We start from the raw sequence: 22328 nt of genomic DNA on the forward strand, positions 1-22328 counted from the left end.
CGCAGGCCAGCACTCAACCCACTGAGCCACAGCAGCCAGGGCAGAACTAAAACCATTCTTAAGCCAACATCTTTATTCCAAAAGTTCTGTAAATGTAACAAATAATCTTTTTCTCTTTAATAGGAAGATGAAAAAGTTAGCACGGAATGTGAAAATTATTTCTAACTTTAATATTTTACTTCCGAAATGCCTCCTTTACCTCCTTTATCTAGGTTACTGATCCTGCCGCCTGCTACTGTCCAGGAAATGCATATTTCAGATGCACTGTGTCTTTTGTTTTTATAGTGCTCTCTATTTCATAAAGCACTATCACGTGTATAACATCGTGTGATCCCCACATTGCCCTGAAGTTGTTGGCTGATTATTAGTTACTATTCTCTTGTCACAGGTAAATAAATGGAAGTCAAGTTTCCCAGAACAGTCCTGATTTCAAATCCAGTCCAGAGGCTCCTCAATACTGCTAAAGCTGACGCATTTGCTTATAGGATGGTTTTGATGTGTTTTACTTTTATATTAGATAAAATTGTGACATGAGAGTCATATTCTTTTTCTAGTTTAAAGTATATCAATAGGAGCTGCAAGGAGTTGATAAAAATAGGCACAGTGGCACCATAAAAAGGGATGGCAGGGAACCTGATACCATGACAAGAAAGAGAGGAAATAGACTTTTGAAAGAGGCTCAAGAGCTCCAGAAACCTTGGCTCTACATGGAACAAGCTGGTTCCATGTCCCTGAACACATCAGAGTCCTGCATCCAGGCACTGTTGCTGGTGGTGACATCAGAATGCTGTGGGTCCTCAGGGAAGGATCGTTATGCCAGGTCACAGAAGTGTGATAGTATTACTAACACCAATAATAATAATAGTAATAAAAACAAGTAATATTTACTAAGTCCTTACTACATGTCAGCCATGAGATGAAGCCTCTTTTCCCAATCATCCATGGTCCCTTGACCTTCAACCTGCAGACATGGTCTTGCCCCAGTACCCAGCTCTTGTCCAAAATGTCGGCAAGAATGCTATTAAAAATATTTGCCTCATAATCTAAAATTCAAAAAACCAAACCACCATTTCCTTTAGTCTGGCTGAAATTTCAGACCCTCCTTCTTGTCATAGGCTACTGCCCTGTCCCTAAACTATTTCCCCAATATGTGTGCTGGTGCTGATAATAATATCCTCTAGATTTTAAACCCCATGAAAGAAAAGACCCTATTGGTCTTATTCACTACTGTGGCCTCACTAGGCAGTATCCAATGCCTGGCACAAATAGGTACTCAAAATAAGAATTCAACCAGTTTATTAGATAAATCGAATGTACCGGTCTAGCCCTTACACTCCAATTCTCTTAGTGTAACATTCCTAATATCATCATTGTCATCGTCATCATTATTATTATTAGCTACAACTTGCTATGTGCTGATGCTTTATATACATTATGTTATTTAATCCTCACAAACCTTGCAAGGCAGCTAGCATTATTTTCATTGTTCAGAAGAGGAAATTAAGCTACACAAAGCTAAATGATTTTCACAGAGCCTGTCACACACAACTGGTAAACAGCAGAACCACAATTCAAACCAAGATCTGAGTCCACGTAGCATCACCACGTCCCCCACTCTGGGCTCTCCTGGGAACTGCAGTGACCTTCTGAACCCCAGGCCAATGTTTTAGATGTTATTACTTCCTGATAGTGTTTCCTGATGTCAGATGCCCACATTTCCAATGACTCCCTGACCCTGCTTCACCCTTTCCTGTGTTGGGACATTTTGCCTTAGTCATCTCTCTCTTAAGCACCATGTGAATCCACATCTTTGGTAGCCATACCCCTTGATCAAAGCCCTCTCTTCACCAAGTATACCAGTGGTAGTTTTTATCACTAGAGTTACACCTAGGTAGGTATATCTTCTATGTGTGGGTTGGGAGAACAGGGTTCAAAGAGTGAGTGGTAGCAAAAGGCTTTCAAGGTTGCCAAGAGTCACCAAGAGTAGGTATAAGCATTCAGTACAAAAGGCAGAAGTGGGATGAAATACAGATGAACCAGCTGAATATTAATTAATAGATGGGACTAGAGTGGGAAAGATGCAGCTCAAAAGCACAGTGTAGGAAGCCTGAGTGATTTTCACAAACTGACCTGCCATGCCACTTGACTTCTGCTTTTGGAAATCAGCCTGGAGAAAAGAAGGATTGCATTGGTTCAAAGGGGACTGCATGCTGGCTTCTGCTATTTCTTCTGCCTAAAGACAAGCATCTCTGTATCTATGGCCTGGCTGATAATAGGCTTTCAACCCATGTCTTTTTGGATAAGTGTATCAGCCTTTTCTTTTAAGACAGTGTTAAACATGCCAATACTTCCTCCTAAGACTGGACTGGGCTCCCACTGTCTGCTGTATTCCAGAAGGTGAGACCAACCTTCCTTTTGCTGCTGCAGTAAAACGGACCCCACCCAGCATGACTGGCCATATTATGCCAACTGCACCATGTATCCACCATGCTGCCTTCTAAAGCATTCCTTGCATGTTACTACTCCGTTATGTATTGTTTTATATGTGTATCACTGAAAATCCTGAGGGATATGTCCTAATATGTTTGTTGACAACCCCAAACATATTGGTCGAACACCATTATGGATAGCTTTGATCATGAAATTCAGTAGCATCTAAATGAAAAACTGAAGTGCGTTTCCCCAAACTTCCTTATTCCACCAAACACGAAGCAGATGTCATTAATTGTACAACTGAATATCTTCATGAAATCCAATTGCTGTTGATGAAGAAATGCAAGTCTTATGCTTTCCCAAAAGTTGCTATAAATGGGAGGATGAATGAAGAAAAAGGGTGGGAAGCCAGGTGCAGGCTGGGTAGCAGGCTAGGGCCCCTCACTGGTTCCCATGTGCCAGCTACATGGGGCAAGTCATTCTTACCCGTGCCAGGACACATCCTAAAAGTGACTTGATTCCATGGGCCTTTAGGATTACTTGCAAACAACTAGAACCATAAATATTAAACGTACATGTGTCAAGGCTTCCTTCACATGATGCTCATATCATGTGGAGGGAGCAGTACAGACTATCATCCAAAAGCACAGGCTTTCAAGTCCTGTGAATGTGGGCTTGGGATCCAGACCCCCTTTCTTAGTAACTGTGCAGCCATGGGAAAATTGCCCACTCCTTCTGAGCCTCAGTTTGGTCATCTGTTAAAGGAGTCTGATCATTGTAGTCACCTCGTGAGGCCACCATGAGGATAAAATAAAGAAATCTGCATAGAGCACGTGGGGCATTGGTAGCTACTATTAGCTTTTAATTTGTATTATTAGATTACAGTATCTGGGCAAGGCCTGTGCATTATGTTTGCCTGAATTCTTAATGCAACTGAAAAAAAACAGTTAATTTATTTAAAAGCCTGGGCTTCTAAAGGAATACACTTTAATTTTTAGCAAAAAAAAAAAAAATACTTCTATACCATACAGGTCCAAAGAAGTGAGATAATGAGAAACAAAAAATCTGCGACCTCTTTGGCTGAGCAGAAGCGACAGCAGCATAGAAAGTGGGCTCTGAGCCCCTCACAGGCCTTTGATAACCAGCAGACTTACGAAAGGGAGGGGATTTCGTTCCTGTTCGAAAAGAGTGTAAATATTTTGCTCACTTGAACTTCCTGAGCTTTGGCCTAGAAGGCGCAACTAAATGGGTTTGCTTGCCAGGAAAGAGCTAAGAGAATTTCATCTTTCCTCTACTCTTTACACAAACCTGGTTTCATTACCTCTTTTCTTCTGCCAAGGGAATATCTCAAAGCACTCTGGCAAGCTCGTCGCTGCAGCCAATCCTGTTTTTGAAACTTTTACTGATCCAGAAAATAGCTTAATCTGTGCTCTCAGGGAGAACAAAGATTGATGGGGAATCTCCAGGAGTTGGCACCGAAAATTCCTTAACTCATAAAGTGATACTAGAACTAGTCACCGAAGAAAGAGGCTTTGCAGTGATGGGGGCAGGCGGGCGGGTACTCTGCTGTGAACATAATATCTCCCAAATAAATGGCTTCTCCCAGCCTGAGACTGAGTAGCTGTTTCATGCAATTGCTATTTGTAAAAGACACCTATTTCAGGGACAATTGTTTGAAAAGAGACAAGAGAAAGGAAAAAGCAATCGCAAAGGAAAAACTTGTACTGCAGTCAGTTACTTTAGCAAGCACTTCCAATGCAATGACTTCACTCAGGCAGATGGTAACAGCCATCACTCACTGACCCTCACTACGTACATCAGGGGCTTCCGTGTGTTACCTCCTTCTCACATGTAATTCTCAAAATGAATCTGTGAGCTAGGAGGTAGTATTTACCTCATTTTGGAGATGAAGAATTTGTGACACCGAAATACTACATGACTTGCAGAAAACCACATGGCTCCCAAATGACGGAGCCAGAATTCAAGTATATGTTGTCTCAACTACTAAGCCCTAACCATTCTGCTTCACTGCCTCCCAGAAGAGGAGAGAAAAATTCAGTTTGATTACCTTCCCACCAGCAAGGACGGCTTAGGACTTAGGAACATTGTAGACACTATGAAAGAGGACAATGCAGAACAAAACGGAAAAACTGTAGGAGTAGGTGGTAGCTCCAGCAATTTTGGGGGGACTAGAAAGATAGAACACCTAGTCAAAGAGGAATGGATAGCCAAAATGAGACCATATTTTTAGTTAAATATGTATGTTTTTTATAAATCACATTTCTTCCTATATACAGTAAATAACCATTTTTATATGCATTCTTTATTTTTTAAAAAAACACCCAATTAGAGAATGCCTGTATAGAGCAAACACTTGTCTCTATCTACTCCTACTAATCATACTTAATGAACTTTTCCTGGAGCATTCTTCCCCATTTCCCAGTTTTGCCACATCCTATTACATTTACATTCATTTCCGTAATTTATAATTATATTGTGTCTATTTGTCTACTTACTACAATCATGTCTTTTTACTTTCAAATATCTGGAATGGGGTTCAGAAATGCAGCCTCCACTGTTTATAGCTGGTCTTGCTAACAACAGAAAAACCAAGGATAGGATCAAAGGGTCATTGGTATTTTCCAATTTTTACAGTCCCACAGATAAAAATCAAGAGGGATATCTCAGCTATGGAAGTCCCCCCTGAGGAGCAAGAGGTCCCAGCCTCACACCAGGCCATTAAGTCCAGGGTTCCAGTGCTAGGAAGAGAAGTCTCCATAGCTTCTGGCCATAAAAATCAGCAGGGAATGTGACTGAGAGAGATGGAGGGCTTCTGGAATCCCAAGCAGTTTCTTTCAACGGACCTGGGCATGGACTTACTCAGACTCACTCCCTCTGAGCCCCAGTGCTGGGACAGCAGCTCAGAAGGCACCAGGGACATACAGGGAGGAACTGAATTGTCTGACGTCAGTGTGAGAGCTGGAGGGGCAGCCTTCCCCCAGACAGAGTGTTGGCAGGGGCTATTTTCCCTTTGGCGAGGCCTCCCCCAGCAGAGCCAGCAAGCGGGTGCCACATCTGAGTTTCTATCAACCTAGCTCACGATTGTTGCTTCCCTGAGACCTTGCCCCACCAAATTGTGGGCCCACCCATGCTGTTTCCAGTGGGTTTTCTATACAAATGGCCTATCTTGGCTTGTGCTTCAGGCTTCCCTAAAATCTCTCAAACAAACAGCATCTACCTTTGGCATATCCCATACCCCTTGCTGAGTGGCCCCAGGCCTGGCACTAATGGCAGCTTGGTTCTCAGCTTGGCCTTTCCTGGGTGTCTCCAAGCCCAGCACTAGTAGCAGCCATCTGAAGATAACTTTGTAGCTCATTCTAAGTGGCCTGGGCAGAACACAGGCAGTAGCTGACCTTGCTCTGCAACTCCTGGGGGCCCCAGAGCCAGCACACCTGGTGGACAGCTTCAGACCACACTGAAGCACCACCCAACCACTTCCACAAGCAACATGCTCAAGGGGTGGACTCAGCAGGCACCAGAGCCCCACTGAAATAAATGCTGATCCATTTGGTGGGCCCCTGCACAGCAGATCCTCCATGGTGGTTACAGCCAGTCCTTGTAGCCACTTGACCTAGGAATAAATTCCTCTCACTGACATGCCAGCAGCAATTAAGGCTCAACTACAACAAGTGGGTGTACACAGCCCACAAAGGTATTACATCTGGAGTACTCAGCTTGAGTGAACAAAGAGACGGTGCCACTGGATTCTACAGGACACCTACTATGTTAGGCCACTCTACTGAGCCCACGAGATGTAGCAGCTCTATATAGTACATGGAAACAAACACAGGGTGATTGCCAAAATGAAGAGGTAAAGAAATATGTCCCAAATGAAAGAACAGGATTCCAGAAAAAAGAACTAAATAAAATTAAGACAAGCAGTCTACTAGATGCAGAGTTCAAAACACTGATTATAAGAATGCTCAATGAATTTAGAACTTCAACAGCATAAAAAAAGGACATCGAAACCATAAAAAAGATCAAGCCATAAATGAAGGATACACTAACTGAAATGAAGAATAATTTATAGGGAATTAACAATAGAGTAGATAAAGCTAAGGATGAAAATAGCCATTTGAAATATAAGGAGTAAAATATGGGAGTAAAATAATGATGGAAAATTTTCAAACCATGCTAAAAGAAGTAGACATACAAGCTCAGGAAGCACAAAGAGTCCCAAACAAGATGAACCCTAAGAGGCTGACACCAAGGCACATCATAAAATGCAAAAGTTTAAAGACAAGAAAAGGATTAAAAGCAACAAGAGATAAGCAGTTAGTTATCTACGATGGAGCTCCCATAAGACTGTCAGCTGAAACTTTGCAGGCCAGAAGAGATGGGCAAGAAACATTCAATGTAATGAAAAGCAAGGACCTACAACCCAGATTTTTCTACCCAGGAAAACTAACATTTAAAATTGAAGGATATATAAAGAGCTTCCCAGGCAAGAAAAAAGTAAAAAAAAAAATTTCTCACCATCAAGCCAGTATTACATGAAACATTAAAGGGTCTCCTTTTTTTTTTTTTTAAGATTTTATTTGTTTACCTTTAGAGGGGGAGGGAAGGAGAGAGGGAGAGAAACATCAATGTATGGTTGCCTTTCGTGCATCCCCTGCTGGGAACTGGCCTGCATGGAACTGGCCTGCAACCCAGGTATGTGCCCTGACTGGGAATCAAACTGCAGTCGTCTGGTTCGTAGGCCCGTACTCAATCCACTGAGCTACACCAGCCAGGGCTTCTTTTTTCTTTTTTAAAACATTTTTATTGTTGTTTAAAGGGTATTTTTAAGAAGAAAAAAATAAAGATTAAAAATATGAGTGATAAAATGGCAATAAATACATATCTATAAACAACCAAATCTTAAAAAAACAAATAAGTAGAACCAAAACGGACTCATAGATACAGAGAACATTTTGATGGCTGCTGGAGAGCAGGAGGGTTGTAGGGTTGAGTAGAAAAGGTAGAGGGATTAAGAAGTATAAATCAGAAGAAACAGACTAGTCATGAGGATGAAAAGTACAATATAGGGAATATAGTACGTAATGTTCTAATAACTATGTATGGTGTCAAATGGGTACAAGATTTATCAGGATGATTACCTAGTAAGTTATAGAGTGTCTAATCATGGAGTGTACACCTAAAACTAATATAATATGGTATGTCAATTGTAATTGGAAAATAACAATAATTTTAAATAAATGAATAAATGACATTTTTTCAAAAAATCTATTTTCTCAACTTCACACTCTTTTGTAATTTTCTGCCTGTAATATATTAATATAGTACATTACATCAATATACCTCTTTATACATATACACTAACATCTATTCTACTTAGTTCTCTGTTAATCCTTTTGTTAGTAACTCCCTGTTTTAATTATTAATGTTTCATAAAAATGGCAGGGCCTCTCTATCATTTATTTTCCAAGTTTTCTTACCATCTTGCCTGACTCTTCTGTCTGTGGAATTCAAAGTATAGGAAAATTACATTTCATAAATCTCTAGTAATATTTATTAAGTTTGCCATATATGGTTTTATATATACAACTATGTATAATAATATTTATATATTATAATACGTAAATATATAATATGCCACATACAATAAAGAGTACACTCATATAAGGAAATGGGAATTATCAGGATATTTAGCTTCATATTTTCTCTCCCCCTACCTCCTTTTACTGAGGCTGCTTAATTTATATAAATTGAATGCATTTATGAGGCAGTTTTACACTATTGCATGGTTGAGAGGGGCTTCCTGATTCTTAGGTTGTTCTGTTATTGGCTCTCTGATTTAGGAGGAAAACAATGTGAACGTTATTATGCTTAAATGATACCTTCTGTCAAACCATCAGTTTGTCCTCTCCAAATAGCAAACTACGTGTAAGACTCAGATGTTGTTTCTTAATTTGATTTGATAGGTCTTCTTTAATGTTTTTCTCAGAATCTGAAAAACTTTTAAGGTTGAAGTTTTGTGCTACAAGTTTTCACATCTTTGTGTGTGTGTGTCTTTATCATTACACAGAGAAATTAGGAGATGCTACATGTGAGGCTGCTTTATCACTAGATATTTCTAAGTATTGAATAAATATTTGTCTGAAGAATTGGTTCCTTGAGTCTGTGAAACGATTAACTGCAACAGCTAGATTTGCCTATTAGAACTGTTTATAGTGGTGACCGAGACTGTATGCATTAATTATTATCCATCAGAGTGGGGAGGGGTCTTCATTTTTACTTTCATGTCACTCTCTCATGTCAAATGCATTGGTTTCTGTCTGGTTTTAAATGCCCACTGTGACTAGCTAATTTCACTTCCCCGTTTAGCAAGAAAAGAACATTTTCACTTCTGTCTCTGTTAGAACTTGCTCCTCAGATACTACTGAATGAATCCCTCTGTGGGCAGTATATTATGGGCCCTTGTTCCAAATGGGGACAAAATCAGGTCTTGAAGTTCTGCTACAAATGGACTTCTCAGTCTTTCAGTGAAGAGATTATGATCATAGCCCAGAACTTGAAGTAAAGAAAAAAAAAAAGAATCCTGTTTGATAAATACTCTCTGTTTAACTAAGAACTGTGCTACAGGAAATGGTTGAGATATGGTCTTTGTCCTAAAGTGCCTCCAGTCTAGTCTGGTAGATAAACACATTAACCAAACAGCTACACTATGGTGTGAGGAGTTGTGTAATAAAGGGATGAACATGACCCCATGACACAGACATGAGATGATTAAGTCTGCTTGGTCAGCAGTCAGAGAACAAGCAAAACCCAGTTCACCACTGCAGGAAGTCAACAGGGAAAAAATACTGGAAGTAAAAAAAAAAAAAAAAAAAAGATAATCAACAGCAGCAACAACAGAAATAGTCGTAAAGGCTACATAAACTAGTTTCTGGAAATCTGAGTCGAAAAGCTGAGTGTTTGAAGGATGGCATTGAATACAGACAAATGGGAATCCCAGGTGATGTGATCAGCTTATCAAGTTTGTGTAGGCATGAAAATGCTCGCTCTGATGCAGGAGAAATAAATTGTCTGCTATGACTTGTCTTGGTATGCATAGCTGGAGCATTGCAGGTGAAAAACTAGGAATGGCCTCCTAGGATATGCTGTGGGTTTTGAAATATATCCTATGGGTGATTCAGAGGGTATGGTGCAGAAGAATGATATGGTCCCATTTATGTTTTAGAAAGAAAACTGTCAACAGAATAGGGAGCTGAGGCCAAGAAAACAGTTGGGAATAGTTTTTTCCTGCCAGCTGGATATGGAGTTTGCCTTCCATTGCTCTTTGCTTCTGGAAGGGGGTTAAGGCAAAGAAGGAAATAAAAAGGGAGAAGGAAAAGAAGATAAGCCTGATAAAAACTTAAGACCAAGTGTTATGTATGCTTGTGTTACCCCAACATTTACACCAAGAACCATCTGATGTCTGATACTCTTAGCAAAAATTGTAAGGAAATCAGTTGTAAAGAATCAATAATTTTATTAGACAGAAAACATAGCTTTCCAAATTATGGAAATTTTATCCCAGATATGCATTTGAATATTACAGAAAAAATAAAGGAGTAAGCCTAATAGGAAAGCAAAAGTGTACCCTATGTTATAATCTTTGGCCAATGCTTTCTAATTGTTCTTTTTCATATCTTTAAATACAGAATCCCCTTCACCTACAGCTGAGTTTAGAAAATTCATTAAGTTCTGATGCTGATGTCACTGTCTCAATCCTGACCATGAACAACTGGTACAATTTTAGCTTGTTGCTGTGCCAGGAAGACTGGAACATCACCGACTTCCTCCTCCTTACCCAGAATAATTCCAAGTTTCTCCTCGGATCTATCATCAACATCACCACCAACCTCTCCTCCACCGAGGACCTCTTAGGCTTCCTGCAGGTCCAGCTTGAGAGCATTAAGAACAGCACGCCCACGATGGTGATGTTTGGCTGCGACATGGAGGGTATCCGGCGGATTTTTGAAATTACCACCCAGTTTGGGGTAATGCCCCCTGAGCTTCGTTGGGTGCTGGGGGACTCACAGAACGTCGAGGAGTTGAGGACCGAAGGCCTTCCCTTGGGGCTCATCGCTCATGGGAAAACAACGCAGTCAGTCTTTGAGTACTATGTGCAAGATGCCATGGAACTGGTTGCAAGAGCTGTAGCCACAGCCACCATGATCCAGCCAGAACTTGCCCTCATTCCCAGCACAATGAACTGCATGGATGTGGAGACTACAAATCTCACTTCAGGACAGTATCTGTCAAGGTAGGATGCAAGACCTGGGGTACATCCCCATTCACAGGGCTGGGACAGGAAGTAAAATTTCCCTATCTCTTTTGCAAAAATCTTGATTCTTAGTATCTTTAAACTCTAATGTTTCTGACAGGTTTTCAGATTATATAAGGCTAGTATTTCATGGTCTGTCATCTGGAATTTGATCTACAGGCTTTTAGCACATGGTATATAATGGGGAACACTCAGTCCTGCTTTTAAATCCCAGCTTAGTCCCCTACTAGCTGTATGTTCTTGGCAAGTTATTTAACAAGTCTGAGCCTCAGTTTTCTAGTTAGTAAACTGGGATAATATTGAATAGCTTGATATCATAATAAAGATACCATGAAATTACATATGGAAAGTTCCTAACACTGTGGCTCAGTTCATAGTAGATGCATAACAAATAGTTCTACCCTGCCCACACTTTCCCGTATCAATAGACTTGGACAAATCTCTCTAAATCACAGAGAAAAAATTAATCAAGCAGAAAATAGACTTTTCTCTTTCCTCCTAGGCCTTGATGCTTAAGACAGTATAATGTAGCAGTTAAAAGTATAGACCCTGGAGGCAGACTCTGAACTTGAATTTTGACTCTGACACTTACCACTTGCATGACTTGGTCAAGTTACCTAACTTCTCTAAGCCCTGGATTGCTATGTTATATATTTATTTATGTAATCGATGGATTCTACTGTCCATGGAGACACTGTGATAGATACATAGGTAGATGGGTAGATACATGCATGCAAACATACATCTATACATACATAGAGAGCTAGAATAAACTAAGAGTTTCTACAAGAGTATCATGCATATGTACGATTTTTTTAAAATTTAGGCATGTTTCATTCCCACTTCCTCAATCTGGCTCAGAAGTTAAAATGAAAAAGCCCACTTAAATTAAAGAATAACCCATTTTATAGAAATGTTTTTCATGATTTACCCAAAGGAGAATATCTTCAAAGGATGTTTTATAGTGGTCTAATTTTTTTCTGAAAAGGGTCACCTGTAATCAAAGAGGCCAAATCAGAAACCGATTGTTCTCTCAGAGGTGAATGCTTGGCTCTAAATGAGGCCCCATTTTTAGGCAATTCTCTTGGAACAGGGATATCTGACAATAATGAGGAACTCAAGGGAAAATCATAGTATCTTAGCTTTCAGAAAGACATGATTATTTGATGAAAAGTCAGGAAATCCTAAGCATTTTACACTGAATTTTACATACGTGGACTGAGCACCTACTAACTGCAAAGCAACATGCTAAATACCATATATGTGGAAGAGTTTATATATACAGTTATATATATAACATGCACAGCCTATCTATACACTTTCTAAGGAAAGTTGTTAATAAAATAAATAATTTAAACTGTACTTATTAGGAAACTTTTAATGATAAAATTAGATGTTCTACCATAATCCAATCTTTCCACTTTCTTCCATATCGCAATTTGAATCTCCACAATATGGAATTCTATGAATATTTTTTATTTTATATCTACTGTCTGATTTAATCTACCGTTTTTGAACTAGCACATAATTGAGGCACAGGATTTTATCTAGGATAAGAAGCATTTTCTTTCATAACAAAAACATAAGCAACATTTTTATTTGTATTTCAGAATAGCCATTATTTTGAAAAGACAACTGTAAACAGCAGGCAGGAAAAACCAGTGGCAGAAACAACATTAAATATTTAGCATTTTTCTGCCTCATATAAAAAATGGAGCGCCCAGGAAAAATGATTCTGTTTGGATCCTAAAAATGTTTAAAAACTTTAGGAAGAAATATTTGTTGACATGCATTATATATACCTTTGGGGTTAATTTTATTAAGATCAAACTGATGTTTCTGGCTTCTCAAGATTTAATTTATATTAAAGTTGTGTGCCTCCTTCCACAAGGATCTCATGGCACTTTTTACATGAAATTATGTACAAATCATCATTATTTGCCTGCACCTGAGTTGTGAGCCAAAATACAAGTTTTAGTAAGTGCAAATATTGTTGTTCAGCCTAGTTCAATACCTAGGATATAGCAACCACTTAATAGACATTTATTGAACTTGATATAGAAAGAAGGAAAGGAATTTTTCTATTGTATTGGGTTGGCCAGGAAGTTTGTATTTTACCATAGATGGCTCTAGTAGCGCTTAGCTGTCTTTAACTTCATTCAAAACAATTTTGTTACACTTGTATTTGTTACACAATTTTGTATTGTGACAGCTGTCATATCAGCATGCATTTTTTAAAAATTATCCAAATTGGTGAATTTCTGTTTAGCCATTTTAATACTGAAGATGGAAGAAAATACGCAACATTTTCAGCATATTATGCTTTATTATTTCAAGAAAGGTAAAAATACAACTGAAACACAAAAAAAGATTTGTGCAATGTTTGGAGAAGGTGCTGTGACTAATGGAATATGTCAATAATGGTTTGCAAAGTTTTGTGCTGGAGATTTCCCCCTGGATGAGGCTCCAAGGTTAGGTAGATCAGTTGAAGTTGATAGTGATCAAACTGAGACATTAATTGAGCACAATCAACATTATACCATGGGGAAGATAGCTGATGTACTCAAAAAATCAATAAAGTTATTAGTGAAAATTTTAAAAAAAACATATCTTTCACTTTACGGAAAAGAACTAAATTGACTTTTTGGCCAAGCCAATATTTACATCCTATATCAAATGTAGCTGTGGAAGAAAAACAAGTGCTTGACATATTGTCTAAATGAAAAGCATAGTTGTTTTTAACTTACCTAGGTATCATCTAGTTTTCTTCTGTTTTTTGTCTTTTTAATGAAATACTAGGTTAGTGAATAACCTTTGTTCTTGTGGCTTTTTCCACATGCTTATTCCACAAACTACATCCCTCCAAAAGAAGGTTGTGAGAGGTGGAGGCAGCAATTTACAATGTATATGGGCCAGTGACAATATTTTCATCTCTGTGGATGTGTTTGAGAATGAACTTAAAGAACTTCAAAAAATATGCCCAGACCTTCTTAACTCTCTGGTAATGCAGTCAAGGGGAAAGTTTCAAAGTGTTCAGGAGGGGTCAAAGGAAGTGGACAGTCTTTACAATGAATAACTGTGAGGCTGCCTTAAGATATAAAACAACTGTGAATTTTTTCATCATTCTTATTGATTTTGTTGAATACAGTCTTTTACAAAGTGTGTTATTCTCAGTCTCTAAGTCACATCTGCATATACTAATTTTCTTAATTGTTCCTCAATTTTGTGAAGCTGACCCCTCTTTCTCACTGCATAATGCAAGTCGTGGGGATAATGAGCCATGAAGAACGAGTGTCAGAGTTATGCAAGCCTTCATTTCTCACACAGTCATTTTCAGTTTGGGCTGACGGAATTGTTAACATTTTTAAATGTTAATGAAATCACCAGAAGCATGGCTCTTTCAGCCTAGCTTTTTAGACTAGAAAAATCATTTTTCATGGCAGACTACACAGGCGTAATTACAGGTATAAAGGATTTTATTCTTCCCAGGTCTCTACATGCCAGAGCAAACATCGTCACAACTAAATGTAGACAAAACTGCTTGGGTGGATGGAAGGGGGAGGGTCAAGTTCATAGCATAATCTTTAATAATGTATTTCCAAGTTGTTTGATTAAATGTTAATTATTTGAAGACATGAAATCTGGTTGCTTATTTGGTAATGACTCCATGAATACATACGCATGGATGTTTTTGGGTAGCTGGTGACTGTCTCTTCAGCTAGGTGAGGTAGACAGAAATGAAGACATTCAGGCTGCCATTTGGGACCCAACAGCCTACCATGTGAGGTTGAAAAGTAAGTGGCTATAAAACAAAGGGATACGTGATTCTTAAAATAGAGATATGTTGAGATACACAGAGGAGGAAATAATTAGCTCTCCTTTGAGATTTGGTGATGAGGGAAAAACACTGGAATTGGATCTTGATAAATGAATAGTTTTCTGGTTTGGAGCTAAGTCACAGGCAATGAAAATTCACCAAGACCTGAGGAACAATTTGCATATGGTTGGAGCATAAATTGCATATGAAGAGGATTCGACCTGATTCTGGAAAAACTGTTAATTTGATAGCATGCCACACAGGGTTTTTATACCAATCTAAGGACTTTGCATTTATATGCATACTGGATATCACTTGAATGGCAGAACATTAGCCACGACATATTATAAAATCATAATCATGTAACAAATTAATCGAATACAGTACTACAACATAAAATCCTTGCAAGTGATTTTTTAAAAACTATTAGGATTTAACTTTTTTTTATTTCTGAAAATTGGTTTTAACCTTGCCCACATTTATTTCTTTATTCCATTCTAAACACCAGACACTAGTGAAAATAAATAGAGTTTGGGGATTTAGCTACTGATCCTAGGGTTAGGATTTGCCCATGTTTATCTGAAGGCCTTGGGTACTAATGAATCTATTATTCCTGGAGAAAGAGCTCCCTGGGTTACTCCCAGTTTGTTCAAAAGCAATTATCCTTTAAAACATGGGTGTCCAAGGCATGTGGCCCACAGGCTGCTTGTAGCCCAGGACGGCTATAGATGTGACCCAACACAAAATCATAAATGTTCTTAAACATTATGAGATTTTTTTGTGTGATTACGTGTCACAATGTATTTGATCTGTGGCCCAAGACAACTCTTCTTCCAGTGTAGCCCAGAGACCCCAAAAGGTTGGGCAACCCTGCTTTAAGACTTTCAAGAGTCTCCACACTGATAGGCACCCTGTTTCCCGTGGCCTAAGAAGTCCCTTAACCTTTGGCTAATTAATCACAGTCCTGATAGTTATTCTGGCTCCTAAGGAGGATATGGAGTCTTGCCTTTCTTCTTTGAACAGCTTCAGCAGTTCAGTTCTTTATCAAGTAGGCAGTAGTTAATTCATTTATTCATTTACAAATGTTTGTTGAAGCTACAGATATTAGGTATTGGCTCCTACTTCCCTTGGCTCATGCTGGAGACACAAAGAATAAAAGACAGAGGCTTTGCCCTCAGGAAGCTTACAGACCTCTTTTTCTATCCTCCAACCAGTAGAGGATATGCTCCTCTTATTACTATATATTTTTATGTATTTTCTTTGACCTAGCTGTTCGGTTATTATTCTCATTGGGACGACACCCTTCTACTAGTGATTATCTTCTTCATTAGCTGGCATTGTTAGGCCCTTCCTCAGTTGTCCTTGAAAAATGGTCCAATGTACCCTGACTGGTATGGCTCAGTGGATTGAGCACCAGCCTATGAATCAAAGGGTGACTGGTTCAATTCCTGGTCAGGGCACATGCCTGGTTTGCAGGCCAGGTCCCCAGTTGAGGGTGTATGAGAAGCAACCACACATTGATATTTCTCTCCCTACCTCCCTCCCTTCTCCACTCTCTAAAAATAAGTAAATAAAATCTTTTTAAAAAATGGTCCAACATGCTAGAGACTATTTCCTCTCTAAGGAATGTTCATTTTTATGCTTATATGGTCAAGTGATGCCAAGGTTCACTGGCCTTTCATTAATAATAAAGGTTGCTTTGTTTATTGATTCTGCACATACTATTCATAACTTATGTGTCAGGTATTCTGAGACACTAGGAAGCTTCAGAAAAAAAGACTAAAACAAATATCCATTCAGAAATCCCCAGGTATAATCTAATGATGATCTCCATTTCATTCCTGGGTATTAGAAGAGTTCCAGGAGAACCCGAAGGTGCAGGATATAATTCTAATTTGGGGTATTTCTGCCCACCTTTACAATAATTTTCTGGCATTGTGGCCCTGGCAAAATTTTCTGTTCTCTGTGAAACTTTAATTTTCTGAACTGTAAGAATTCCTAGTCTGAAAGTTAAGTGTTATGCCTAAGGTCATTCAGCAAGTATGTTATAAGGGGAGATTTAAGTCAGTGTATCTAAATCTAAGTTCCAGGCTCTTTCAGAATTTATATAAACCTTCCTTAGTTGGGATCTCATTTCTTTGTACTGCTACATCAACCAAAAGTTATAGAAATCAGGAGGCACAATTACCTGCATATAGGCATTCTTGTCCTGAGGACCTCTATTGAGCCAAATCAGTTAGCCTATATGTTGAAAAGGTACTGTTGCACTGAACATAGAAGCTGAAAGCTGATGCTGATAACACTGGGTCCTTGGATCCCTAAGGAGAACCCACTGCTGTTGGATGAGCTGCTTTGTCCTGCTGGTACTCCGGCATTAGCTTCTCTACTAGGGCTACCAAGGAGTCAATACCTCTAGAACGTGTTGGTGTTGTGAATCTTAGGAACCAATACAAGGTCTGTGTTTTCAGATATTTTCAATAGGAGCCCCTGCCACTGGACTAATTTGGCTGAAATCCTTTGAATTTTCCCTTCCTTCCACATCACCTAAGGCATGTCAAGAGCTGAGTCTGAAATTTTCTGTAACTCAAAGGGCCTCAAATAAAGAGCAATGGAAAAATGTGTATTCCTCAGGACTTTATTTTCTGAGTGAAGCTTAAATTTGATTAACCTAGCATCCAGAAGGTATTAAACTGTGGAGTGTTTCCAAATTAGGAGAGTTTCCAAGTTTTTATTTGCCTGAGAGGTAACTGTGCTCTCTGTTGACTTTTTTACTGTGTATGCATCTACTATAAAAATTGAAACTATGTCAAAAAGAGGTATGAAGATATAGAGGGCAATACTGCAGCTCTACTCTGAATTCCAGATCCATCTCTTGGGGCTACTTCAACCTACAGACCCTGTAAACTCTTCAGATGGATGCTTAACTGGTAAATAATGTGTAATGTCCCATTGCCAGGACTATGGTAAGAGAAGGGATATCAGCACCTGGATAGGTGCTGGGTCCAAATCTAGAGAGCTAGAATGAATGAAGTTGGAATATTATACAAAGCAACCAGAACAGTCCAAGGGGTGGGCACAGACCATGTTCATGTGGAAAAGTCAAGGTTTATAGCAAAAAGCAAAGGGAAAGGAAAACAACCTAAAGGCATGAAACAGACCTAAAACTACAATGTTGGAGAAAAACAGAAAAAAAGCATCAGCTTGCCAGTTGTGCCACACGTGAGCAGGAAGAAGAGAATGCTGTATCCACGTGTCAGACCTGTTAACATAGCAACTTCCTCACACACACCGATATTAACACAGCCCAAAATTTATGTTCAACCATGACCCAATCACATAGATTAGAATTTTCCTCCTTTTGGAAAAAAGGTCAAGGAAAAACAGGAGTTCTCCTACCCTTCCATTCATTTCACTTGTAAGTAACTGAATTTTGCAGACATTGGCAAAATATAGATCCAGATGATACATATGTATGTACATTTGTACCTTTAATATGCTTTTAAATTGTTGTTGTCCATTAACTGATAAAAATCTATTTTAAAAGATGCGCTTTCCAAGTTACTTCAAAAGATGATGCAGTCAATGATTACAATGGGGGAGGCAGCTTTGCTCTGAAGATTGAAATTGAGCAATTTCTAATTCCTATTAAATTCCTAGTCATCAGAGAGGTTTCCTAGTGAACTGATTTCTATTACTGATACTACCCATTCATTTTTCAAGGAAAAATGAATTAGAATTTTAATGTTTGGAACAATCTATAAATTGTAAATGCAAATATTTCCTGGCTGGTGGAGCCCTGTTCTTCTGGCAAAGTGATGTCTGACTTGTGCAGAAGACTCATGGTTAATTGCACTTACCCCACACGCATTACTGAGAAGTCACTCTGATCAGGCTCAGTGTGCTACCTGAGATCCAAAGACAACTCAGTGAGCTCGATGCTTAGATGAACATCTCTTTCAGCTTTACAGCCCACAATGTTAGGAAGCAGGGCAATGGGAAAGGGAGGGTTTGCTCATTCCTATCAGCAACTCTATGGAAGAGACTACTCCCTGAGTGTACAGAATGTCAAAATCCATGCCTTTGAGGATGTAACAGTCTAAAAAGTCAAAGATGGAGTTATTCAGCTGCCAAATGCTTATATGCTGGGATATTAAGGAGGACTTAAGAAGATAGTTGAGTCGTTTTACACTTAGCTCAAGAAATCATCTACAGTTAATGTTTAATTTGGAGAGCTCTTCCACGTATGGAGAACAAAATCAAAGCAATATCCTCCGATAGAATTGTACTATCGGTAAGCTCTGAGGCTAAGAGGGCAAATTCATGTTTTCATAAAAGGGAGTCAAACACCACAGGGTCTGCTTCAGTGAAAGATGTCACAGAGTAAAAACTGAACTAGTAACAACTTGGCATACAAATATACAAAAGTTCTCCAGGGCCATAAAAAAAGGAAAGATGGCCAAAAAAAAAAAAAGATGTTGGGGGGAATGGGAAGTAAATAGATGGGTTTCAGAGAGTAATGGAAGGGGTCTAGCATGCCAACAACAAAGAATACTTAACTAGAAATGGTCAGTCACTGATTTAAGACAAGATCTCTTCCTAACAGGATGAAATATTGGCATTTCCTTTGTACAAAGTCCATGAAAGGCAAGAGAAGGAGGGAGAGGAAAAGAAGAACATAAAATTCAGAGAAACAAAATATGAGCAAGAAGATTAAAGAAATAATGAGATAACTGTAGATTAACCCACAAGCCAGAAACTGTGAGCATACTACAGGAAGGGGGAATAATGTACAGCCCAAGGAAGACACACAGGAGAGTGATTCAGGAAACTAAAAGAATTTAGGGAAAAGTCTTGAAGAATTAAGAAAATCACAGATTGTTGGGAACCGCCCTGCCTGGTTTCAGGGGCTGTAAACCCCCCATGGCTAAGGCTGAGTGAGTGACCTTTGGACCATAAGCCACTAAGGAGACAAAGCTTCTCTCCCTGGCAGGAGCACTGCTTCTGCTCCTTTTTTTATAACTCGCCCCCAATGCTTGATCAGTTAGCCAATGACGGGTAAGATTCCCCAAGGGGGGGGACAACCTAAGACAGGTACAATCATGTGGAGGCAGGCCCCAGGGAAGGACTTGGGGGGCTATGGAGAAATGAGTGATGGACCCTCACCCCTCCCTCGGCTTTGACAAAGCCTGACTCCCCTGAGTCCACGAAAAGTCTCTGAAAATTCCTTAGTTATCTGCCTCCTCTGCCTGACTTAAGCCTGAAACAATGAGAGAGGGCAGCGCAGCCTTGTGCAGGAAAGAGCGGGCTCCCTGGGTGATCAGGCCTGAGAGAGGATATGTAAAATCCTGTAAAGCCTGTTTTGCTAAGTCTGCTCTTAGTTAAATGATAAAGACCCGAGCAGGAAATGAGTCTGTTTTCCAAAGTTTTATAGCCTTTTAGCTGATGGACCCTGATTCAGAAGAAGCCCTAATAGTTCTTTGTATGCTATCTACTGTTTGATCCTTACTGCCTGACAGTGATTAATAAGTTGTACCTGAACTCCTATGCAAGAAACCCAATAAAAGCCTGTCTAGGCAAGGGTGCGCAGTGCTCTACCCTAGAGAGAGTGGCTTGCCCCTTTTTCTCCACAGGACTCGGTAGTCCATGTGGATTTATCTGGAATTCCATCCATAACGCTGCATGCACTTCAGACCAGTGCACGCATCAACAGATTAAAATACAAACAAAATATAAATAGCTAATAATTCAGACAATTGGAAGTCTATGGAGGCTGTTAAAGACCAGAATTGGGTCTAAGTTTTCTGAAAGGTATGAGACTATCCAAAGAGAGAATAGTTTGGGGCTCCTCAGTGATAAAGAACAAAAAGCAACAATGAAAATGTGAGCATACGACAAATGCAATAGTAGAACTGGGGAGGTTGTGAGGTTTTCATTGGAAGATTCATTACATGATTGATAATCATAGATATGAGTCACATGATGAAAAGATAGAATTTTTTGAACATTTCTTCATCTCTTCCCAACTCTCCTTCTGTCCTCCCAGAAAAAGAAGAATGGAAGACTGGGAATATGCCTTGTTTTATACTAAAAGGGCTTTATTGAGCTTCTCCACTACAGCCAATAGATCTGGAGTTAAACGAAGTTTGACCAAGAAATACATATTTAGATTCAGTGCCTAGGAGCATGTAAACCTGACAAGAATTATGTGGTGCTGGGGGAGGTGGGGGGGGAGTTAGAGAAAATGTCACTAGCAATATAGCCAAAGATTTCTAATCAGGCAAAAGCAAACACACACACAATTAAGTTCTTACAGGCTAAAAAAAATTATAGAGCTTTATGAAAAATGAATAAATCTTTTATTCCTCAGGGGAAAAACATTAAAAATGATGAAACAATCATGGGAAAAGAAAATCAGCTCATTTTTCAAGATATAAGAAAATGAGAATACAAATTTTTTAATGATACAAGAAAAGTTCCCAAGAGGAAAATAAATTTTAAGGCTTTACAGAGCAAAACAGATATTTCCATGTACAGATATGATTAATGAAAGGCCACAATAGGGGAAAATAGCAAAGATAAGAGGGCAATTTAATAAGAAATAAAAAACAAATGAGAAGCAGCTATACAAAGAGACAAGTTGGTGAGTGGAAAAGATTAAAGTAGAAATAAATATACAACCTAAAAACCACTGGGTGTGGAAGAAGACACATGAAGAAGATGATACTTTTAAAAATACAAAGATGGATTTGCATGTCTCCAAAACAAACACTGGAAACAATGGAATTATTATAGAACTAGTTCAAAATCAAGAAAAGATACAAATTTATAACAAACATTAAAACATGACATTTGTAAATCTTTATATGCTAAATAAAGTGGGAGAAAAATCCGGAGGCAACAGACCTTAAAATCTTTCAGAACATGACATTTCTAGTCACAGATTCTTATTTCACTTTAATAAATTTCGGTAAATTTAGAGTTGGGAAGAGACTCATAGATGTTCATATTTTAGTAAACTTTAATATAATTTTATTTCAGTACATTTAGTAACTTTAGTAAATTTTGGCAAGTAAAAGTAGGCCTGACCAGGTAGCTTAGTTGGATATAGTGTCATCTGATACACCAAGGTTGTAGGTTTGATCCCCAGTCGGGGTACCTACAAGAATCAACCAACAAATGCATGGATAAGTAGAACAACAAATCCATGTCTCTCTCTCTCCCTCTCTCTCTCACAAATCGATAAATAAAAATATTTTAAAAGTAACAATAGTGTATGAATAATGTAATTAATCAGATACATGAAGATAAACACCACAGTTAATGTTCTTTATTTTTTGTTGTTTTTAAGTATATTTTATTGATTGTGCTTTACGGTTTCCCCAATTTTTTCCCCTTTTTCCCTCCCCTATGCTGTACCCCCAACCCTCCAGCATTCTCCCCATTTGGTTCATGTCCATGGGTTGTACATATAAATTCTTTGAATTCTCAGTTTCCTATACCATTTTTTTACCTCTCCCTGTCTATTTTATGCCTACCAATTATGCTTCTCTGTACCTACCCCCCCTTTTCCTCCCTTCCCACTCCCCATTGAAAACCCTCCATATGATGTCCATTTCTCTGATTCTGTTCCTGTTCTAGTCCTTTGGTTAGTTTTTGTTTTCATCATTTTTCATTTTTTAGGTTCGGTTGTTGATAGTTGTGAGTTTGTTGTCATTTTATCGTTCATATTTTTTATCTCTTTTTTCT

General features: G+C 38.8%; 1 protein-coding gene across 1 annotated transcript in view; it reads left to right on the forward strand.

Moving 5' to 3' along the window:
• Window positions 1-22328, forward strand: part of GRIN3A (glutamate ionotropic receptor NMDA type subunit 3A) — a 152988-nt gene that overhangs the window by 34397 nt on the left and 96263 nt on the right. Inside the window, exon 2 of the mRNA XM_037139390.2 lies at window positions 10140-10744. Within this exon, the coding sequence (XP_036995285.2) occupies window positions 10140-10744 (605 nt within the window). The remainder of the gene's footprint in view (window positions 1-10139; window positions 10745-22328) is intronic.

The sequence above is a fragment of the Artibeus jamaicensis genome, unplaced genomic scaffold (assembly GCF_021234435.1).
Source record: "Artibeus jamaicensis isolate MK-2021 breed Jamaican fruit bat unplaced genomic scaffold, CSHL_Jam_final scaffold_1964, whole genome shotgun sequence".
NCBI lineage: Eukaryota > Metazoa > Chordata > Mammalia > Chiroptera > Phyllostomidae > Artibeus > Artibeus jamaicensis.